General features: G+C 33.4%; 2 protein-coding genes across 5 annotated transcripts in view; one reads left to right on the top strand and one right to left on the bottom strand.

Moving 5' to 3' along the window:
- LOC105215096 (putative polypeptide N-acetylgalactosaminyltransferase 9) overlaps window positions 1-22,104 on the top strand; it is a 148,392-nt gene that overhangs the window by 92,631 nt on the left and 33,657 nt on the right. For all 4 annotated transcript variants that reach the window (XM_054235066.1, XM_054235065.1, XM_054235063.1 and 1 more), the window contains 3 exons: window positions 170-339; window positions 602-766; window positions 4,880-5,073. In XM_054235066.1, coding sequence (XP_054091041.1) covers window positions 170-339; window positions 602-766; window positions 4,880-5,073 — 529 coding nt within the window. The remainder of the gene's footprint in view (window positions 1-169; window positions 340-601; window positions 767-4,879; window positions 5,074-22,104) is intronic.
- Chit (imaginal disk growth factor 6) lies at window positions 12,257-14,995 on the bottom strand. Its single transcript, XM_011188848.3, has 3 exons — window positions 14,714-14,995; window positions 13,193-13,768; window positions 12,257-13,123 (listed from the first exon to the last, which is right to left on the bottom strand). The coding sequence occupies exons 1-3, from the start codon at window positions 14,841-14,843 to the stop codon at window positions 12,471-12,473; spliced, it is 1,359 nt and encodes a 452-aa protein (XP_011187150.1). The 5' UTR covers window positions 14,844-14,995; the 3' UTR covers window positions 12,257-12,470.

Here is a 22,104-nt window from a genome sequence, read left to right as displayed (position 1 = left end):
AAATCAATTTACATTGACGTCGCGCGCTTAGTGTGAACATTTGTTCTACTACCAAAGTGCCAACATCCTGCGGTACCACTATTTCTGCCTCACTCTTTAGGAAGAAAATTAACTAAAATTGTGTTTAATTATAAATAAATTACTAAAAAATTGTTTCCCATTTGCACAGGTGCAAGGAGCCAGGTCGTTATATGGACAATCTGCCCGCCACCGATGTCATCATCTGTTTCCACAACGAGGCGTGGTCGGTGCTGTTGCGTACAGTGCACTCTGTGTTGGATCGCTCGCCGCCGCATTTGATTAACGAAATTATACTCGTCGACGATTTCTCCGATATGCGTAAGTTGCAACAACAATATGCACTTTATTGTTATTTTTTAAACTGTTGGTAATATGTTGCGCGCCGCATGCGCACATGCTTTGCATTTTAATGCGGCATTTTATGTGAGCGCACGCCGCCAAGCGGGCCAAACAGGCTCTCGAAGCAATTTGCAATTTAATTATGCATGCTTTTTAGCGTTTTAATGCAGTTTTTCTTGCGTATTTTCTGCGCACTTTTCTTCAGCCACTTTTCAATGTGCCATTGTTTTTGTTGTTGCAGCACACACCAAACAACAGCTGGAAGATTACTTCAGCGCTTACCCGAAGGTGAAGATACTGCGAGCCCCCAGCCGTGAGGGCCTGATACGAGCGCGTCTGCTGGGTGCACGCTATGCCAAAGCGCCGGTGATAACGTACTTGGATTCGCACTGCGAGTGCACAGAAGGTGAGTGTGTGAGAAATGATTTATATGTGTGGGCGAGCGGGCAATTAAACTTCAATATTTATATTTTTTATAAACAAAAGCACACTTTAATAATAGCGATTGCAAAACAAAAACGTGAGTCAAGCAATTAAAATGTCATTGACATTAAAAGAAACCACCACATGTTTATCGAAAATATTAAAACAAATTTATAAAAGCCATAGAAATAAACAGAATTGAAAATTTTATTAAAATACAGTGCTATTTTCATACAATGAAATAGTTCAAACTAAAATTTAATTACAAATAATTCTGGAAAGCTTTGTATTTCTAACCGCAAATCTGCTAACACTCATAGCCCACTTGACACAGCTGCATTTGAAGCCGCGGTAGGCAATCGGCAGAATTTATTATCGAAAGCCAATCGATAATATCATTGCGGTTAGCAAAACATGTAATGCTAGTTAATAATGCTTAGGTTCCACAGTGGAGCAAATGTGGTTTATAATTCATAAATTTCTAGTAACCTAAAAATACAGAAAATTCTTTCGAAATGTTTACAGACATTTATTACTTTATAAAAAAATATCAGCACATTGTTAGATCGCGCTGTCAATAGTGGAACTTGTTTGGAAGTTAAGAGGTTATATACAGTTAGAATTTTCAAAAAATCGATTTTTTTTATTTCATTTTCTTAATATACATATATTTAAGAACACACACAGAAAATTTCATATCGTTCCGGTGAATATTTTCAAAGTTACAAGCAAATGAAAAATTTGAAAAGGCGTTTCAGAGTGCTTGAAAGTACAAGGTCCAAACTTTAAACACGTTTTTCTCAAAATGGTGTTTTCAAAGTCGGTGACCAACATTACTCGAAAACGGCTAGACCGATTAGTCTCAAATTTTAACACGACCTTCTTAAATATATTTTTTAGTAATTAATATTTTTTTTTTATAAACAATTTAAGGCCGAAATTTCGGTGAAAAATCGATTTTTTTTTTTTTTGAGAAACCGCCATTTTGTCAAAAAAATTTTATTTTGCATATTCCTTCGATTAATTACTAGATTTAACATTATTTTAACGAAATCTGTTTGGTTTTTTAATTTCGGATGATCCAGTTCCGAGATATAGTGGTCACCGCAAAACGTTTTTTTTGAGAGGAGCTCCTGGAGATCAGCTGTAGCTCTTTTTCAAATATTTATTTTTACTAGTACTAAGTCTTAAAATACAGTTAAAAGATACCATAATATGTGTATAAATTTTTGGATCAATAAATTAAAAGGTTTTCTCAGAAAAAATTCTTGAAAATTCGCTTTTTTTCGGCCTTCTAACTGTATATAACCCCTTAAGAGGCTATACCAGTGTGATATTTTCAAAAAATCGATGTTCTCATTTTTTGCTTATACTTTCAAGAATATCCTGTGGAAGTGGAAAGATCGTATCTTGAATTGTTTTTGAATGAAAGTCTTCTAAAGAGCGAGCCGCTATAGTCGAAACTTTAAACGCATTTTTCTCGAATCGACATTTCTCAAAACTGCTGACATCATAACTCAACGAGAAATTGACCGATCGACTTCAAATTTAAACTGAATGTTCTAGAATATATTTACTATACAATAATCAACGATATCTTTTATTTATCAATTTGACATTAAAAAAACTACAGTTTTTTTACCTAAAAAACCGAACAACGCCATTTAGTTAATTTTTGATAATTTTCAAAAATCGTAGGCCATTGTATAGTAAATAGCTTCAACTTTAATAAAAATGTAATAAAAATCTTAAAATATAGCTGAAAATATACCTTATTATGCCCAAAAAACTTCGAAACATTTGATCCAGTACTTTCTTTAAAAAAATTCACGAAAACTGACAAATTTCTCATGGGTTACACTGGTATGGCCCTTTAAGTTGAAGGTGCAAATGGTACTCTAAAACATTAAAAGTTCTCAAGATAACTATATTCTACATTATTGGGTTGTGTCATACTTATAGGAACTGTAATTCGTTCATAATTCAAATTCACAACCGTTTAATCCTAATTTCATACCACTTTGACCCATTCTTACACCTATCTAAAAGGAATTAGTCTCGCAATTTTTGTCTGATTTTTATTTTATTTTTCATTCAAAATTTAATATCATTTATACCATGCTCTGCCTGTACAGGCAGTTTTTTTGTTACTTCTTCGGTTAATATTTTCAGCCACAGAATCTAATCTAGCAATCATGTAGGCTAATTTGTGATTTACTTGTGGCATTAACAAGTTGATATGGAAGCACAGCCAAAACAGATTGCGTTTTAATCTCATAAATAATTTTTAAATGCTACTTAATTAAGTGATATTTGATGGTTAAAATTAGATGCTTATATGTATGTAAATGATGCTCTTTAAGGAGCGAGAAAATTAATAATATTGGATTGGAATTTCGAACATTCTGCGTTTTATTAAGGTCGAAATTATAACGATAAATTGACATACACACCAAATGCTGTAACAAGGTTTTAATCACATGATATTCGAGATGAGATTACAGTTAGATTGTCAATTGATAGATCGGTTTCTCGCTATGTTTCGATCACTAAAATATCGTTCCAATAATTATTTGAACCTTATTTGAATTTTTTTGGCTACCTACTTAAATTTGGTTGATTTTTACTGCTCGGTAACAAAAGCTTTTTAATTCGTTTTCTGCTGTATTATACATATGTTCTTTGTTATACTTCATTCAAATTCGGTTAATTCACAAATCTAATAGCAAGCCACTGTTGAAAACGCCTATGTTTATTAGCTGTCTTAGCTTCATCAAAGTTTTGAGTCTGGCGAATCGAACAATAATTGGTATAAAAACTGTATACTATATAATCCAATAGAGCTGTTGTAATAAAAGGTTGTACTATCTTAATGTGGTCTATCCAATCTTTCGAACTGACTAGTCGGTCTCAAAAGCTTTCACATGTAATTTTATGCAAAAAGGAGTGTTACATAGCAATTGCCGCACTAACATAGACAGCAGGGAAGTAGCAAATCAAGTACGATCATATCGAAGAACTCAATTTAAGAAAGAGTGTTTAAGTATTTAAAATATTTTCTAAGTTTTTGTTGCGGCGGAAGAAATTGTTTATGGTGGGTGTTATTCCAAATATTTTTCGCTTCACAAAACTTTTTAAGTTTTCATTACTTTCGCTGCCAAATAGAACAAGCACTAAACAGTCATAACTTGAAATAATAAAATTAAAGTTTTGTTCAGGAGCTTGTATGTGGAGCAGAGAAGTAGCTGTAAAATTCAATTTCTACTTTTTAATGATTGATGACCAAACAAACTCAGTAGCGAATATGAATTGGGATAAACTGCAGGATATGCGCGAGTGTATTGGTGTGTTAGAGACTGTATGGTTGCTGAGCAATTGATTGGATTATACACCACAAAAGTGTATGTGAGTATGTGCGAGCTTTCAGGAAGGATGTTGACCCGTTTGCGCTAGTGTGGTGTGGGGATTTTTTTGCTGCTTTCTTTGTGAGCTCAACTTAGTTTGTGGGTGCCTGGGTTGGCGGTTATGATTACGGTTTGGTGAATACGCTGTTTGCTTGACTGCTTGCCGCTGGTCCATGGCAATGGTGGTGGTGGTCAATGGCTTCGATGTTTGGCGCTTAAAAGCATGCATATACATTTTCTCGACCTTTCTCACTGATGAGTAATTGCATTTGCTATTTTATGCCAATTTACTTTATTTCTAAGTGAGTTGTACTTTTTTTGACTTTTGAATTTATTATTTTTGTTTTTTTGCGGTTGGGTCAACGCATTCAGTTCAATAGTCGGATTATGGCCTTAAAGCTTTGATATAAAGCACAAAAATAGTGGATAATGGTGAACAAATAGTGTCAAGAACATTTTGTGTAACCGTATGTAGAATATTGAAGCATGGTTGCCTGAACAATAAATTACAGTTACTTTTTATTAAGGCAAAGATTAAGGCTGCCAGCACACATTTAGGCACGTCGCTTACGCTATATTTTTTAGCAATATTACATTTTTTCCGGTTCGTCCAGCTTCTTGCCTCGCAAATTTTTTTAATTTTTTTCCTCTCCGCATTTCTAATATACTATTTTTTTGTTGTATCCCTTTAGGCTGGCTTGAGCCACTGCTCGATCGCATCGCTCGCAATAGCACCACTGTGGTTTGTCCGGTCATCGATGTCATTGATGATACAACATTGGAGTTCCACTACCGTGACTCGGGCGGCGTAAATGTGGGCGGTTTTGATTGGAATTTACAATTTAATTGGCATGCAGTGCCGGAACGTGAACGCAAGCGACACAAGGTGAGTGCAAAGATTACATATATATACATAAATTTATATATCGGTACAGAATTATTGAAAAAAGTGAGATAAAAAAAGTAAAAAAGAGATATGATTTATGAATTGCTAACTGGCGCATGAAAAGGTTTTGTACATATTTATGGAAAAATTTAATGAAACGTAGTAATTTTCAAAGATATTATTATCTATTTAAACTGATGATTATATCAGCTTGATTTATTCGAAACTATTAACATCAAATTGATTGAAGTATTATACTAAAATGATATAGCATTCTCAATAGTTAGGTTGGGTTTAAAAATATGATCAGAGTTCTCTAGTTTCTGATGCTGTCAATATGATAAGCTATTACTCTTTCAGCCTGTCGACATGAACAACAATAATTTCCTTTCATTCGGCAAATGTATGTATGGTGTCACATACTATATGGATACCTATCTAATTAAATTCAAATACACTGACTTCACACTATACTCTGGCATTTTCTATCTCACTCTCGTTTAATGTTATCACTTCTTTCCAATGGAAGATAACCTTCGCCGGGTGTCACTCAAGTTGCAAAGGTAGAAGGGTTCCTTGTTTTTCACTCGACAATGTCAATGTCGTTGCGATTTACACAATTTTCATTTCATTGTAAGCACTAAAACGTGACAATTTCGCAAGCGTGACTTACTCCTACATGAAAAGTATATACGCAAATGTGTGTAAATAGAGGCTCAGATATGGAAATACCTTAACACGATGAACTTTGCGTATGATCTATCAAAGAGCGTGAATTTAAGACCCCTTTATATTTAAATTGGTGCTAATAGTTATATTTTGTTTTAGTAGTATTTTGATTAACACATATATAAAACTAAATACTTGAATATATTTTTGTATCAAAGCGTTGTTTAGCGAATATATCATATTCATATTCCTTATAAGAAGGGATATAATTGTATCACAATACTTTTACCCTAATATATTTATTAAGTATTATAACTTCTGGTTTTTCCTTCAACGCATTTCGTTTCTATGAAGCTCATGGCATTTCTTTTTACTGAGTTAATATTTTTGACAGCTTTTACTTTATTATTACAAAAAAATATATATTATCGTACTGGTACTGTATTATAAAAATGTGAAGCTATAACTTCGATTATACATCTAAAGGTCTATAGAATAATTTTTATACACACACTGATACGGCAAATCCCATCGATGTCTTATGCATAATATCGTTAACGTGGAAACACTTTAAACGTGGGCATTATAAAGAAGTTTGGGTATGGAATTCTACAAAAAATTATTTCCTCTTGTAATACTTGTTTATACTTTTTTCATAAACACTGTACCAAACAATTTCGTAACATAACTTTCGTTGAAATATTACTTGATTTATACTTACTGTAAGTGTGAATAAGTTAAAAGGAGCCATGCAAACATACAATTGTAAATATACTTCGCGCAAATATATGTCACGCTTGCATCTATAAATCTCGAAGCTCATACTTTATTTAAACCGCACTCTTTCGTACATCCTACATACATCTGCCGACTAGTTCCCACATCAAGATCATAGTAGAATTTGCACAGGAATATTCAACAAAGCCACCAAATTCGCTAGTAATTCCAAAAAAGACGTTTTTAAATTTTTCGTTCCTAAAATAAAATTGAAATTGTAATTCTCAATAGGTTTTCAAATTTCAAAAAATGAAATTAATTTATGTTTTTAGATAGTCTTTTCGAGACAATATAAAAACAGGATACTGCAATTATATCTAATATTTCTATTTGAGTTATGGATGTTTTCACTTTCACCTCTTCCCAGCGAACAGATCTAAAAACTACTTGTATCACATTTTTCCTGTTGGGTTACTGAGTAAGCTCATTCAACAATGAGGAGTGCGCGAGTATCTGCAACTTGTCGCAGATGCGTCGGAAATGCTTTTCACCACCAACTAAACGTGCCGCATGTTTTCGTTGTTCAAACACTCACATTTTGTACGAATTAAGCCAACAGTGTTGCCAATGGCAAAATTTGGCCGCCATCCACCCTTCACCGATGTACCGTTACTCCAAAATGCAAGGCATGTTATCATTGAAGATTTTATTGGAAAACTTTTGGTGGCCACCGACGCAAATGCGTGTTCCTATTATGTGCGTTTGTGTATGACAAAGCATATGGATATATGTGATGTGTTTTGTATTTTTGTTTGATATACATACATGCAGAGCATGCAGTAGGTTGGCAACAACATAGGCAAACTTAATGTGCAGCAAAGAAAGTTCGTCAGTTTAGTCGCCTTAGGTGTTGTTGCGCCTACCGCTTCGACATATGGGTTTAAGCAGATTTGTATATGTAGGGAAAGAAAAATCGAGCTGTAGGTGTGGTGTGTGGGTTGTGGTTGTATGAGTACAGCTGTCGGCGATTAATGTGCTTCCGTACAGTCTTGTAAATTTGATTATTCAGAGTAAAAATAAATAAATAATAATTAAAAATATAACAACAAAATTAAACATAAGTAGAAATATTAAGTAAAATTATTTAGAAGAAATAAAAATATTATTTATATATGAAAATAAGATAAACAAAATAATTAACTAAAAAACATTTAGAGTTCAAAAATTTAAAAAAAAATTACGAATAAAAATATTATATGACTTAAAAGATTAAAAATAATCAAAACTAAGATATTGGCAAAAAATTTAAAAATAAAATGTCATTAAGTAAAATATTACCAAAAAGCACTTAAAAAGGGTCTTAAAACTAAAATATAAAATTTTCAGATACTATCATAATTTTAACAAATTAAGGACTAATCAAATAGTTCGAAATTTCAAAAAATTTAACTACCAAAGTATCAATTGATCGGTGATTTGTTTAACTTACCACCACCTATCTAACTTATTAAGGTATAAAACCAAACCAAAGTATATACAAACCATAATAAATTACTTTGTTAAGATATCCCAAATACTCATCAAATCATCTATATTAATTATATTAGTAGCTTAATAAATTAATAATTATTTTCTCTCATATTTGAACGAGATTGTGTTGCATCTGTATATTGTTGTTACATTGAGAATATGAAGTGCATATTGATAAAGGTCATTAAAATAAACTAGCAAGCTACTTCATCTAGTTGCAAATTTTAAACAATTACCGACAAACTTTACATTACATTACTTCGTGAAATTGCTATTATGTTGAGTAAGTCCTACTCCAAATGCAACTTTCATTCATACACATACATGAAGTTTAAGTTATTACAGTTACTTTTCAACAAAGTAGCAGATGTGTGGAAAATTACTTGCTTTAAAATATTTCTGATACAGCGAAAGTAGCTAACAGCAAAGGCGTTCGCTCGTTTACATAAATATTTCAAAAATACATGTGGTAACACCGCATTGTTACTATAGCTGATAGGTATATTTACTTGAAGAATAAAGTTAGGCTTCATTCTATACTGAATAACTGTATATGTATATTCTCATTTAAATGTACATATTTGTTGGTATTCGTACTTTCAAAAGCAATTGAGTATTTCTTCTTAGAGTTTTCCTTGTAGAGTTTTCCTTGTCTAAACTCTTGTTAAATTACTTGTATGAAACTTGGCATATATGTATGTGTTTGTGTATGGATATCTTGGTGTACGTTGGTCTAGTAATTTCGACATTACTGCCACAGCGCATAATGTTTCTGTGATTGTACAATGCCGCCATGTGGACCGGCCATACAAACTAATAAAAGCAGAAGTGGGCTGAGAACTTCGCAGCAGAATGCATGGGTAAGCAGAAAATTGCACGAAAGTGAACCTTTTACTAGTAAACTGCACGCACAATGGCTGAAAACTCAAGTGTTACTTGTCGAAATAAAACAAAAATCGAAACAGTAGTGTAAACACATGAGGAGCTATTGAAAACAATAGCAACTGGTATTTTCTTGTTTATTTTTGTTAAAATTTTTCATTTGCTTTCTCATTTATGAAAAAAGGAAAAAATATAAATTTTCACTTAACACACCTTGTCATATTTGTTTAAACAAATAAAAGCTGCAAAAAGCTCTTTCTTTAATATTTTGCATGTAACATATGGTTTCTTTGGAATAATAATAAACTTAAATGAAAATTTTCGGAATCGGTGTGAAAGTTCTAGACTCAATATTTTGGAAATGACTGATGAGGCTAAAATATAAATTTTCTCACTTGAAATCTTGTAAAACATTCTGCTTTCTTCATTCGAATAACCTTAAAATATTTTTCTCAGCTCCTTGCTGAATATAAATATTTTTCACTTCTTGGTCACTGCACCCCATAAATATTTTGTTCTCCTTCATTGTGCTCAGAGCAAATTAATAACATCACTCATACGCCCGCGTGGCCTCAAACAATGCGTGATATTTTCTCTGCTTCCATTTCTCCCAAACACTTAATTAATGTACAAATTCTCTTGTTGCGGCAACTTTGCTGCCTGTGCCAAGTAGCATTGAGTAATATATTTGTTTGTTGAATTTGTGCAAAAATTTTAATTTATAATTTGTTTGCTGCTTTCTTTGATAACACTCCTTTGGCTTCTCTCTCTTTTTCTCACTGTCTACTTTGCTTCTATTTACTCCCTTTTAAATCAAGTGAAATATTTTTGGTGTTCATTTGCCGCATAATTGGCATAATTATGCAGTAAGACAAGCGTGAAAAAGGAAAAAAAATTAAAAACATTTAAAATTATAAAGAATTTAAGACACATTGCTTGGTATATGTTACCATGTAGGTATAGTGAGAGTGCAAAAAGATATTTAAGTCACTTACAGACAACTTCTCTTTAGATAATAATTCATTTGCTGTATGTTTATATACTCGTACATATATAACTGTGTAATTGAAAATGGTAACAATAGATCATTCAGGCTATCTAACAGCTGCCTTTGTGGAATGTGAAATTTGCGCAAATATTTCAGCTGGGAATAAACATGTCCGTTTGAGAAATTCCACTCACCGTAACGGCTTGTAATTTTGTACGTGACAAGGGTCACCAGCCCCTTGCTCGCTCGCTTGATATTGTAACTAAAATCTCTTGAATTTTTCAAATCGAAAGCAAGTGGGTGTGAGCAAGTGAGCGAATTCTATGAATATAACACACAATAAAAGCAAAATTTAATTATTTGCTGTATGTTTATTTTCTAAAAAATTAATCCTGTAATAACTAAAACTTTGGGAGCTTTTTAAATTAAGCTTTCTATATTTTCAGTTTTTCTTTAAATTCAATTTTTCGTAATAGGTTGTCATTTTAGACAACTATATAAAACCAGAAAAACGCAAAAAATTCAGAAAAAAGATTTCTGTAAAAGCTTTTCAAAAAAGCTCCACGGAGAGTGGAAAAACTGTAGAGTTCAATCTGACAATCTACATGAGAGATTTACTTAAAGTGAACAGTTTTTCTTAAGCAAAAATCTACTACTGATAATTGTGGCTATATTTCTATAATAATCCTGTAAGCTTTTTGAGAGCTTTTATTTTCATATTTTAAAGGAAATTTTTAAATATCTTACGAGCTATCATTTAAATTGAAAAAAATAGAACCTTTTCATATTTCTATTCAGAAAGCCTTCAAATTTGAAAGCTCTTTAAAACTGTTTCAATTCGCCAATGGGAGTTAATATTTTGAATCACTCCCTAGACATTATATATGTTATAAAAACTATTTGTTTCTCCATTACTAATAACTCGAATCCCAGCGGTTTCACCTATATCATTCATTATCTCCGCTGTCCCAATTAGCTAGGCATACTCTACCCATTCACAATTGAACACCGCCTAATAGTATGTATATCATTTACAAATGCACCCTTCCACAAAAGAGAAAGCTCAACAACACTAAAAGTAAAAAAAATCCACACAAAATAGGTGAGCCGATAACACCATCATCAGCGGACCGTTTAATCATAATAAATTTTCACTACAACAAAAGTCTGAATGGTATCCCATAAAAACAACAAAACTAACGAACAATAGTTGTAAAACGAAATTCCGGAAATAGGTTGGTGTATCCGCATCCGCTTTGCATTAGGATCATGTGACCGCGCGCTCTGCTGATATAATAAAAAGAATAGTCAAAACGTGCGGATTCTGGCATGATGTAGGGCACATCTCGCAGCTCGTAAAAATGGCGGTCGGAACAATAAAAAAAATTACAGCTTCGTATACAGCGCTGCATATATATCCTTCAGAGAATATACATTCATATACCTTGCGCTTATAAAATTATATATTTATACAAAACTTTGTTGTTGTTTGTTTCACCTTTTAGTGCAGGTGATAAATTTAACCCTGACACGACCCGTGCACCTGGTCTGCTGCCCCGCACACTCGGCCACCCGGTCGAGTTTATGCTTCAACGCATTTCTATTTGCTTATGTGCGGCGCCCAGCTGAGTGGTGGAATTTTCGTTTTACTGCTCTTCAACTGCTCTACACTTCATATCTTCACTTTAGTGCTTACCTTGCCACTTCATACCATTTACGCTTGCCAGCACATTGCGCTTACCTGATGCGCATTTTTCACTATTTCGCTATTTATTTTCTGCTTTTGTTCGCTGCACTTTCAACTGTTCCATTAAAATTATTTATTTGATTTTATTTTGGATTTGTGTGTGTGAAATATTTTTCATTTATTTACTACTGTTAATAGACTACTTTTAGGAGTCAAGAGTTCAAGCTGAATTAATTTACTTGTATTTTTCTTTTTTACGTTGAAATATTGTGTTTAAAAAAGTTTCGATATCTTTTTTAACTTTTTACCGTTTTTTTCACTTTTGAATTTGGATTATTTTGGTTTTGATATTACTTTTTAATATATTGGAAAATCTATATAGAGATTTTGCCACGGAACTAGCAGATGTTTATAGACATTGTACGCAAAGCCTTTCCCTTCTTTTATTCATGATTTCATAACCTACAGCAAAATCAGTTTCTATATTTCTAATTCTGAATCTATTTCCGATTTGTTTCCTTAACCATCCTCTACTCTGGATATAAATATCGTATTTCTAGAAATAAAATTCCAACCAATAAGATCTCATCGTATTAAAGATTTATTAAGGCACTTCATGGAAACTCTCAACTAAGGACTCGGTAAAATTTTTCTTAACAACAAAATACCCAACTTAAGAACTTACAATATACGAATGAAATTCAGAAAAATCATTGAAAAACTTGGCAATAAGTGGAAGCAATTTAATATTTTCTATATAAAATACACTTAACTACATGTTATGAATGATTCGATATTCTTACTTTTTTAATTATGAACACCCAATTTAAAAACTAAAATATCAATTTTATCAAATATTCAAAACTCGTAAAACGTGGTTTAAACAAAAATTAGTGAGTCACATGACTTGCGCACCGCGCTTTCTTAGTTGACCAGACGGTACTTGATGGCACGTAGTATGGGGTATTTATCGCCAGTGCAGGAACCACGGAAATCATCAAAAGACAAATCGAACAGAGCGACGCCACCCAAATTGAATTGACGCACATAGCCGGCCTTCTCTGCCGCGGTATCGGGATCTTCATAGCCCACCCACAAGCCATGACCGCTGCTCTTCTCGTCGGAACGGTAGGCGTAATTGCCAGTACGACGAGTTGGATCGCCAACCTTGGTCAGAGCCAGATTAGCGCCCTTGCCATAAGCATTATTGGTGTTCGGCAGCAATGCACAGACTTCGGGCCAGCTGTAGAGACCCTTGATTTGAGTGTTAGGTCCAGCGGGTGCTTCGTTCTCAACCTTAGCTACAGGTGGTGTGCCAGTCTCACCAGAATCATCGGTCATCTTCCAAACGCGTCCATAAGCGGGCACGCCGACATTCAATTTGGAGGCGGGGCAATTGCTACGCAACCAATATTGTACTTGGTAGTGTACATTGAATTGGGGATTACGTTCGGGCAAATCGAATAGTGGTGCAGGCAGATCGGCCAATTCGGGATTGCGTTCGGGTGTGTAGAAATCGAAGACACCCAAGTTTACAAAGTCCAAGTAGTTGACAATAGCTGGCACATCATAGAACACTACATGAAAGGTAGAACAAGAAATGTTTATGCAAATTGTTTATAATTCCTGAAGTATAACAAACTTACACGTTGAGTTCACATTGGGCAACACAGTGGTTGACAGCAACAAATTGTCTGGACGGAATTCATTTTTGACATCTCTCAACAAAGCGGTAAACTGTTCCTTGTGTTCCTCAGATTTCTCATCAACAATATGATCGCCAGAGAAAACCTTCTTGAAACCCTTCCAGATGCTACCCAAACCGCTGTGCACCTTCTTTGGCTTGTTCTTCGGGAACTGCCAAGCTACATCGAGTCCATCAAATCCATAGGTCTTCACCAAAGCATAAACAGTGTTAATGAAACGCGCACGTCCAGCGGGGTTCTCCAACAATTCGAGATATTTGTTTGGCAAATCCTTGGCATCTTCACTGGTCTCAATATCCTTATCACCGCCCAAACCAAGCAACACCTTCAAGGCCGGGTATTTGCGCTTTAGACGTGTAACGGTGCGGTAAAGACCTTTACCCAAATCCAAGTCTAAGTTTTGGTTGAGCGAGACAGCTTTGTGTGTATCGCGTTCAATGCCTGCATAACCATAGACAAGGTAGTCGCAGAACTGTAGTGCCGGTTCAAGATCATCAATGATTAGTTTGCCGAGGCCTGAAAGAGAGAAGAGAGATTAATAGATGTCGATAATAAACAGATTACGTGTCATAAAGTGTTTCCGTTTCGAGGCACCACTCACTTATGGGTCATAAGCCATATCTTAAGAAGCATTCCACCAATTTAAACCAAATTTAGTACACAGTAATTTTTTGAAATTGTAATATTAATATAAATTGCTAATATAAAAATTGTGTAAATCGAATAATAACTCTTCAAGTCGTCAGATACTGAACATTAGGATCTCAGTCGAAATGAGAAAAATCGGTCCAGAAATTACCCTAGCCCTCATATACTATGTATAGTGATTTTCGTTATTCTAGTAGACTTTATGCACAATATTTGAGTCAAATTGTCTGTTATCTTAAAGAATTAAACAAATAAATTGCAAGGGCAAAGAATATTCGGTAAACCCTGAACTTAGCCTTTACCCTTATTTGCTAAAATATTTGTCTTTCATTACTATTTTACGTCACATTTTCGGGAATTTCACTGTATAATTTGACTAACTTGAATATGAATTCTTAGAAATATGCAATTCTTAGAAGCTCTTCGTTCAGCTTCTTAGTTCCTCTTCACGTCGCTTATCTTCGCAGCGGGTCAACAAGTCAACAGTGCGCCTCTGCTGTTTATGGCAATTACTATTTACTATATTTCCAGTTTTTTCATACATACAACAACTGACCGGTACTTTTTCACACTTAACGGTAATTAAACACAAATGATTTCAAATTGCTCGAATGCACAGGCAATTGTATATACACTTAGCACATTGCTAAATCAGTTAATGATTTTTGTGATTTTCACGCAGTTATGGTTCCATATTTCCATATAGTGAGTAAATAATATACCTCATCTCAACCGCACTTGTTCAACGTCTGCTATTGCGTAACATTCAATATTTCTAATTGAAAGTTGTTTTCAACAAGCACCATTACTCACCCTCTTTAACGAAGCTCGATGAATCGTAGTAGCAGACCATATGTTTCTTGGGTCCACCCGGTGCCGGATTGCCCACTTTGTTGGCCAAAGTGGCGGCAATGAAAAGTGAAAACGCCAAGAGGATTTTCATTTTCAAAGCCCTACAAAAACACTAACAATTAGTAATAAAAATACAACAAATACACGCACACAGAATCTCAAATGAATTGTGAGATGAAGTCGCTTTTAGTTGCGATCTTCACTAAGCTTCGACCAAACTGAAACTGATCGCAGCAAAGCGCTGAGCACAGACTGGAAGGCCAGTTGAAATAGAAAACGGAATGACAAATTGCCAGCGATAATGAAAAAAAAATATTTATATATACATATACAGATTAAAGCAACAACAATCAATGTGTGACCGGTAGTTTGGATCGAAAAGTCTCGGTCTCGAGCATGATCGCAAGCACAGATTCGCTGTTATTGTTGTTATATGCAGCGCCGATGATGGTTTCATATATAGTTACGTATTGCGGGTGTTAATGTGTGTGTTTTTCACATTTTGTTGTGAAGTGAAGTATTTAAGTATGTAAATTTTGTCAAAATTCCACGTACGAGTTTATTATATTAATTTTTTGTTGTATGTTTTTGTTTTTATTGTTTTTTTTTTTGCTTTTAGTTTTTATTTTTTATATTTTATATTTTGATTTTTGTTTTTTTTCCTTCTTGTTGTGTTTTTTACTTTATTTCATGTTTTTTTTCAGTTTCTGTTATCACTTTACTTTAGGTTTGGCCCGTCAGTTGTCTATGTTTGTCTCATAAATTAGCTAAATGTTGGGAACCTCATGGCTGTTCAACTGTTTATGCGTATCTCTATCGTTTAATATCGAAAAATGTTTATAAAGTCATCAGTTTAAAACTTAACAGCTTTTGCTTTGTTGAATTTTACTAGCAATTAAAAGTGAAGGTTTGTAAAGACACTTAAAACATTTCTTACTAAGAATAATTTGTCAGGGTCTGACCAAAAGAATTCCAACCTCTTTATGAAAATTTGGGCTTCAAAAGATAAGTAGTGAAAGTGAGATCGGTTAGGAGAGTTTTTAGTAGAACAGCATTGTAGTTTTGCCTTTTTTAAATTTATTGCCCTAAATGCTCAAATTAAAGGTATCAAACACTTGTATAAGGCTTGAGGTCTATGAAATACGAGAAATAATTAATGATAATTTATTAATAGAATTATTTTTAATAGCCGTTTCGCACAGCCAACTTAATTTAATACATTAAGAGAAAAAATGAATGATAATTTATTAATAGAATTATTTCTAAAAGCCTTTTCTGGCTGTGCGAAATTTTAATTCAATATATTCAGATTATAATTGAGAAACCAGTTTTGGTCTTTCGCACAGCCGGCTACTCGATTAACGACTACTTCATAAGAAGTCACTAAATTTAATGAACTGATCGTGTTTTTATCAATAAACACAGTCAAATTTACAGTGTGAACAGCAACCAGCAGAACGATTTGTATTCGATTAAAAATTAATTTAGAAAAATATTTTTTTTTCTTGTATATGATAAACACAACATAAATGAATCTAATATATAAAATTCTCGTGTCACGGTGTACGTTATTGAACTCCTCTGAAACCGCTCGACCGATTTTCGTGAATCTTAGCGTGCATATCGGCTAGGGTGGAGAATCGGACAACATCTATTTTTCATCCTCCTAAATGTTAAGGGTGGTCCACCCTTAAATTTTTTTAACTTTCCGCGAAGAAAATTAAAAATTTTCTAAAATCGGGAAGTTATTGGTTGTTGAAGTTCAAACCGATCTGGCTAATTTTAGTCTTGAAATATTCATGGAAGGCCAGAAAAAGATTAGAAAGTGAGTAAATATGGAAAAAATTGCGAGGAAGATATCAATAAGAGAATTTTATTTGAATTGACAAGAAAAATATAAAAAGAGAAAACAAAAGAATAATATTTTGAAGGAACAATGACAGCTTTGTTAAAATATTTTTGTTATTGTTCAATTGTATAAGGTTGTGTCGATAGCCCAAAACAATTTGTAAAAATAAGGAAAGGCTAAGTTCACGTCCAACCGAACATTTTACACTCTCGCAATTTATTGATGTAATTTTATTAAGATAACACACAATATTCGGCATAAAGTCCAATAGAAAATCATCATATATAGTATATGAGTGCTGATGTAATTCCAGAACCAATTTCACTAATTTTCACCAAGGTTCCAAGGTTTCCAAGGTTAACGGGAATAGGCACCTGTTAGTAGGCAAACAAACGGCACATTCGTCCTTGAAAATACTCCTAAATTGCAAATGAACGAAACACCAGTCGGCAAAATCGCCAAAAATAGCGCTATAACAAGGATTTTCCAAATATTCAAGAAGTCGCTGGAGGTACTGCACAGATCTTGATTGTCGATAAACGTTTTTGGTGGAGCCAGGATTCTGTTAACAGTTGATTTACGCCAGACTTTTCCAACTATTCTTGGATCAACTGTTACTGACGGGCTAATCGCATGCTTAAAGTCATTTAATTTGTGGCGACACATAAAGAATCGCCAATTAACAACAAACATATGAGTGTTTTTGCAACAATATCAAATTGCGATTGTAGAAGCAGTTGGAAATGGTAGGGTCGCAGTTGACATCTCGATGGATTAATAGCATTTCCAACAAATTTTTGTCACTTCATTGACTTGAAAGAGAAGTTTTCCTGACATGAACCATAACCAAAATGACTGATTGAATGACCTATATTGGTGGTAAAAAAAAAAAACAAAGACATCGATGATCTTAATGCGACAATTTAGAATTTCGGTCCAGGAGAGTTGACACAGCTACAAACCAGGATGACGTAGTCAATTATCCCAAACTATTTGAAATTGCCTGTACTATGACCACTCACTTTGCAATTAAAAGTAGTGTGAGTTGTCATCATGCTGCGTAACATAAATCGACCTCGAGTAATGGTCGCCAACGCCAAGATTGGACCAACTTAATTTAATATATACCTTAGCCACAACAACGTGTGGCCGGGTGTGCTAGTAAAATTATAAAAAAATAGAAGAGTGAGAAAAAAAAATAATAGATCAATTAAATAAATAGTAAGAAAATGTCTAAAATAATAACTTAAAAAATACTGCGGGCATTCCTCATCAGAGTCGATGAGTTTTAAAGACTGTTAAAGAGATTCCATTCATTTCATATATTTTTTTTATAAACTCCACAGGCATTCCACATTCGAGTCGATGAGTTTTTAAGACTGTTTAAGAGATTTCTTTCATTTCATATATTTTTTACAAACTCTTTAAAGAAAACAGGTTTATATAACAAAACAAATTGAAATAGGAAGTGATAATTTGCATAAATTACTAGTTTTTATTTGATAAATTTCCACCATGCTTACACTTGAGTGAGCATTTAAATGTTTACATGCTTAATTAAGCAAATATGAAAATTATTTCTATATAGATACTCACATGTACCTCATATTCTTAAACACTTTTTCATTAAGTTGTTTTGCCTGTAGCAATTTTTACATTTTGTCTGCTACTAAGTCTTTACCCTAGCCTCTATAATTATCTTTATGTCACTTGTGAGCTCATACGTGGGTATATAGAGTATTCAAATATATAGAGCACACAGACAGCTTCTTCATTTATTCTCGCTGATAATGTCATATCGCCAACGTCGCCGAGTGTCAACATTTATTGTTTCACCCCAAACACTGATTAGCTAAGCAAGTTGTATTTATTCTAAATGTAAATAGCTTAGCGTGTACGTTTGTATGTATGTATGTATGTATTGGTACCGATAGAAAATTTGAGTTCAGTCTTCTAAGGGGATAATTCAAACGAAAAATAGTGAGAGTGATATTTTTGAGTTTATTTTCTAGCAGAAGCGAAATTGAAATAAAATATTATTTTAAATTTTATATGCTGCAAAATGTATCACAAAATATCCCAAAAAGCTGCTTAAAACTTAAAGATGTCTGAAATTTTCCAATCTTTAGTTCCATTTTCTGAGTGTTCCTTTCAAAATTGCTTAGAAAATATTTGAATTTTAAAACTAGAACACCATTCTTATGTACTACCATTCTTGTTCTATCTGAAGTCTTGAGAACAAAAAGCGGCGGTTTTCAAAATAATTTGTGTAATAATTGAGTGAAAAGATATACATTTACATTGAGTAAAAAAACTACTTTCTGATTGAGTTTTCCGCGTCAAGTGGCGCTCAGTTTACTACTCTTATTTTTTACTCTTAACTCACATTTTTTCCTATAAATAAAAATTCCAACATAATAACAGCTTAAATTTGTAATGAGCTATTAAAGTGGAGTGAACATATGAGTTACTCTCAGCTGATAGCATTTAATGCATTTTGTCTCAATACGTATTAATCACATTAAATCAATATTTACATACAGACATTTATTTACAATATTCCCATAATTTTCGCTAGGCTACCTGTATATGTATTGCTCATAGCTTGTAAAAACACCTACCTGCCTGCCTCCAATCAATATTTGCATAAACTTTTTGTTATTACTTCGCACACACTCTTACAAATTACGTATGTACAGACAACCCGCTGAGTTATTTATGATTGCCATTCTAGTTTTATTATTATTGGCGTTATATTTACCCATATATATCAATGTAGTACCTTCATGCATAAATAAATAGTTATGCATGTATAGCACATTGATGAATTGCTTGCTAAATGTTTGTTTAGGACAAACATAATAGACAATCAGTCAATGTGCGATACAATCATACTCTATTTGCCAATATTTAGGGTATTTACAATATTTTTGTGCTTTGCAAGCATATGTACAATGTGCTTTAAGTGCTATATTGGAGTTTCTATAAATATTTTGATTTATTCACATAGTGATACAAATCGATAGAGCTATAATATATGAAAAATTCATATGCTATAATTTGAAATGTGGGATTTCCCACAACTTTTTTCTATTATCATTTACTTTTTCCTCTCGAGAATACTTCAAATTTAAATGGTTGTAATTTTATCAAAATTTATTTTCATATTATTCCTCAGTATTCTATTAAAAATGCTTTCAGAGATAATAAAAATTGAAAACCACGGGGTTTATGATAGTTACCACGCACCTTTTCCTAATGACTTCTAATTTTCTCCACAGAAAATTTTCTAATATTCTCACGTTACTACTCGTAGGCTACTAGATTAGCGATCAGCTGTCATAAATTTGTTTGCTGTTCATAACAAGTTGGTAACTTTCATCAGCTGATTGCTATTTTATCAATAACCGCAGCCATTATTTCCAACAGCAACATCTACCGTAGAGTTACATAGTGCTGTTTTATCAATAAAACCAATCCAAATTTCCAGCGTGGACAACAACCCGCAGAGTTGCATTCCAGTTTCAACTCGATTTGTATTCGATTAAAAATTAATGTAGTCAAATAAGATTTTCTTTTGTACGGTAAATCGTTCTAAATCAGCGATTTAATCGGGCAACGGCCGGTTAATTGAACAATTAACTCCTGTGCGAAAAGAACATTCTGTTTGATAATCGTTTCATAAATCTAAAAGAATTTGTATTAATGCTTTCCTGGCAGATCGTAATAAATCTAATAACAGCATTTGTAGTACTGAGAACCTTGAGCTCGTTTGCAGGAGCACAGGATTGCTACAGACATATTTCATATATCAGACAAAGCGGTAATCAAGAACAACATTTGTGAAGTAATACATAATTTGAGCCAGAAATTACTGCATTTGGAAACAGTTTGAACTATAATTGAACCATAAAAGTAGAGAACTTATGTTAATAATCCATTGCCTATTCGTAGCAAGTTTGTATTATTCCACTTTCATGAAATAATACTCCCATTAGCTTTATTTCTGATATACAGTTTCTTTTCTCTTCTTCTACATAAAACAATAACATCAAATCACATCAACTTCTCTTAATATAGTATTCCATACACATCACAAGCTATTAACGCCCCAACTATTGCCAACAATAACTATAGCAATAAGGCAATAACAAAGAATAACAAAAATTGTCCGACATATAAAATCGATAAGAACAGCCCTTTAAGAGACACACTTGGCATACGAAAGAGCAAAGCTCAGGGCAATGACCTGCCGAAATACTAATATACATGCATATATTCAGATACTGTTATACATATATACATATATTCAGATATGCCACTGCGTTAAGAAAAGGACCAAACATTTGCACAGCTGTGACGCACAACTAAGCTTCAAAGAGATAAAATATTTTTATGTATGCATACTCTCCACCTGCAACCCAACGTCGAGCATCCTTTTATTTTATCACACAGACATTCTTATCTGCTTCGCAAATGCGCAATTCCCTCAAATCGAAGTTTCTACGATTTCTTCAATAAAATTTTATTGCGCTTCAATTCGAAATGCTCGAATTTCCTTCACAATATTACTTTTTCTATGTGTGTGTGTGCTCTTATACGAGAAACAGTTGGAATGCCCGCTCCACTTAATGAAATAGCAAAGTGCAATTGCTTATTGGCAGTAAAGTGAAAATTTGGGTTAAAATTCCCAATTGGCCTCGAAAGCATCCACATAAAAAGATTGTTTTTTCCATTTTCGGTTTTCATTTACTTCAAGCTTTTCCAATTCACTTTATGTTTATAAACTCGCGGCATTTTAAGTGGCTCTACCGCCAGCCGGGGTATTTGGCGCGCTGAAATAGGTTAGTGTGTATGCAGTCGACCATTAAAACTTTTCACTCTCCTTGAGTGGCAAAATGTGAATTGAGTTTGAATTTGACGCTAATTAAAGTGCTGGTGAAGCAAAGGAAAAAACCTGAATGGCGAGTGTTACCGTGAAACGGTAAAATGCAGCAGAAAGGGCTGCTCTTGAGAACAATTTTTTTGAAATTTATTACTAAAAAGCTCACAAAACTTTCGCAAAAGAAATATGGAAAGAAATTTTTAAATGTTTTTAAGACCAAAATTTAGTTCTTGATAGAATTTTTTAAATTTCGTAAGACTCGAAATTGATCTATCGGTTTTTAGGGGTTACAGCTTTTTACACAGGAACTAATTGATCAATTAACCAGCCTCTGCTCTATTAAAACTCTCATTAAGCTCAATTTACCATACAAAATAAAATCTACATTTATTGATAATTGAATTTTAATCGACTTGAAAATCAAATGCAACTCTGCGACAAAGGCGTACGCTATATGTTCTTAATCTGCGATTGGCTGAATTTTTTGATAAAAAAAGCTACGGTAGCTGTCGCTGCTAAAAATATCAATTCACTGATGAAACTTACCAACTTCTTATGAAAAGCGAAAACAAAAATGTATAAACTGATCGGTTATCGAGTACCCGGCAGTATAAAAAG

This window comes from Zeugodacus cucurbitae, chromosome 6 (genome assembly GCF_028554725.1).
Source record: "Zeugodacus cucurbitae isolate PBARC_wt_2022May chromosome 6, idZeuCucr1.2, whole genome shotgun sequence".
In the NCBI taxonomy this organism is placed as follows: Eukaryota; Metazoa; Arthropoda; class Insecta; order Diptera; family Tephritidae; genus Zeugodacus; species Zeugodacus cucurbitae.
This window is presented reverse-complemented; position numbering and strand designations above follow the sequence as displayed.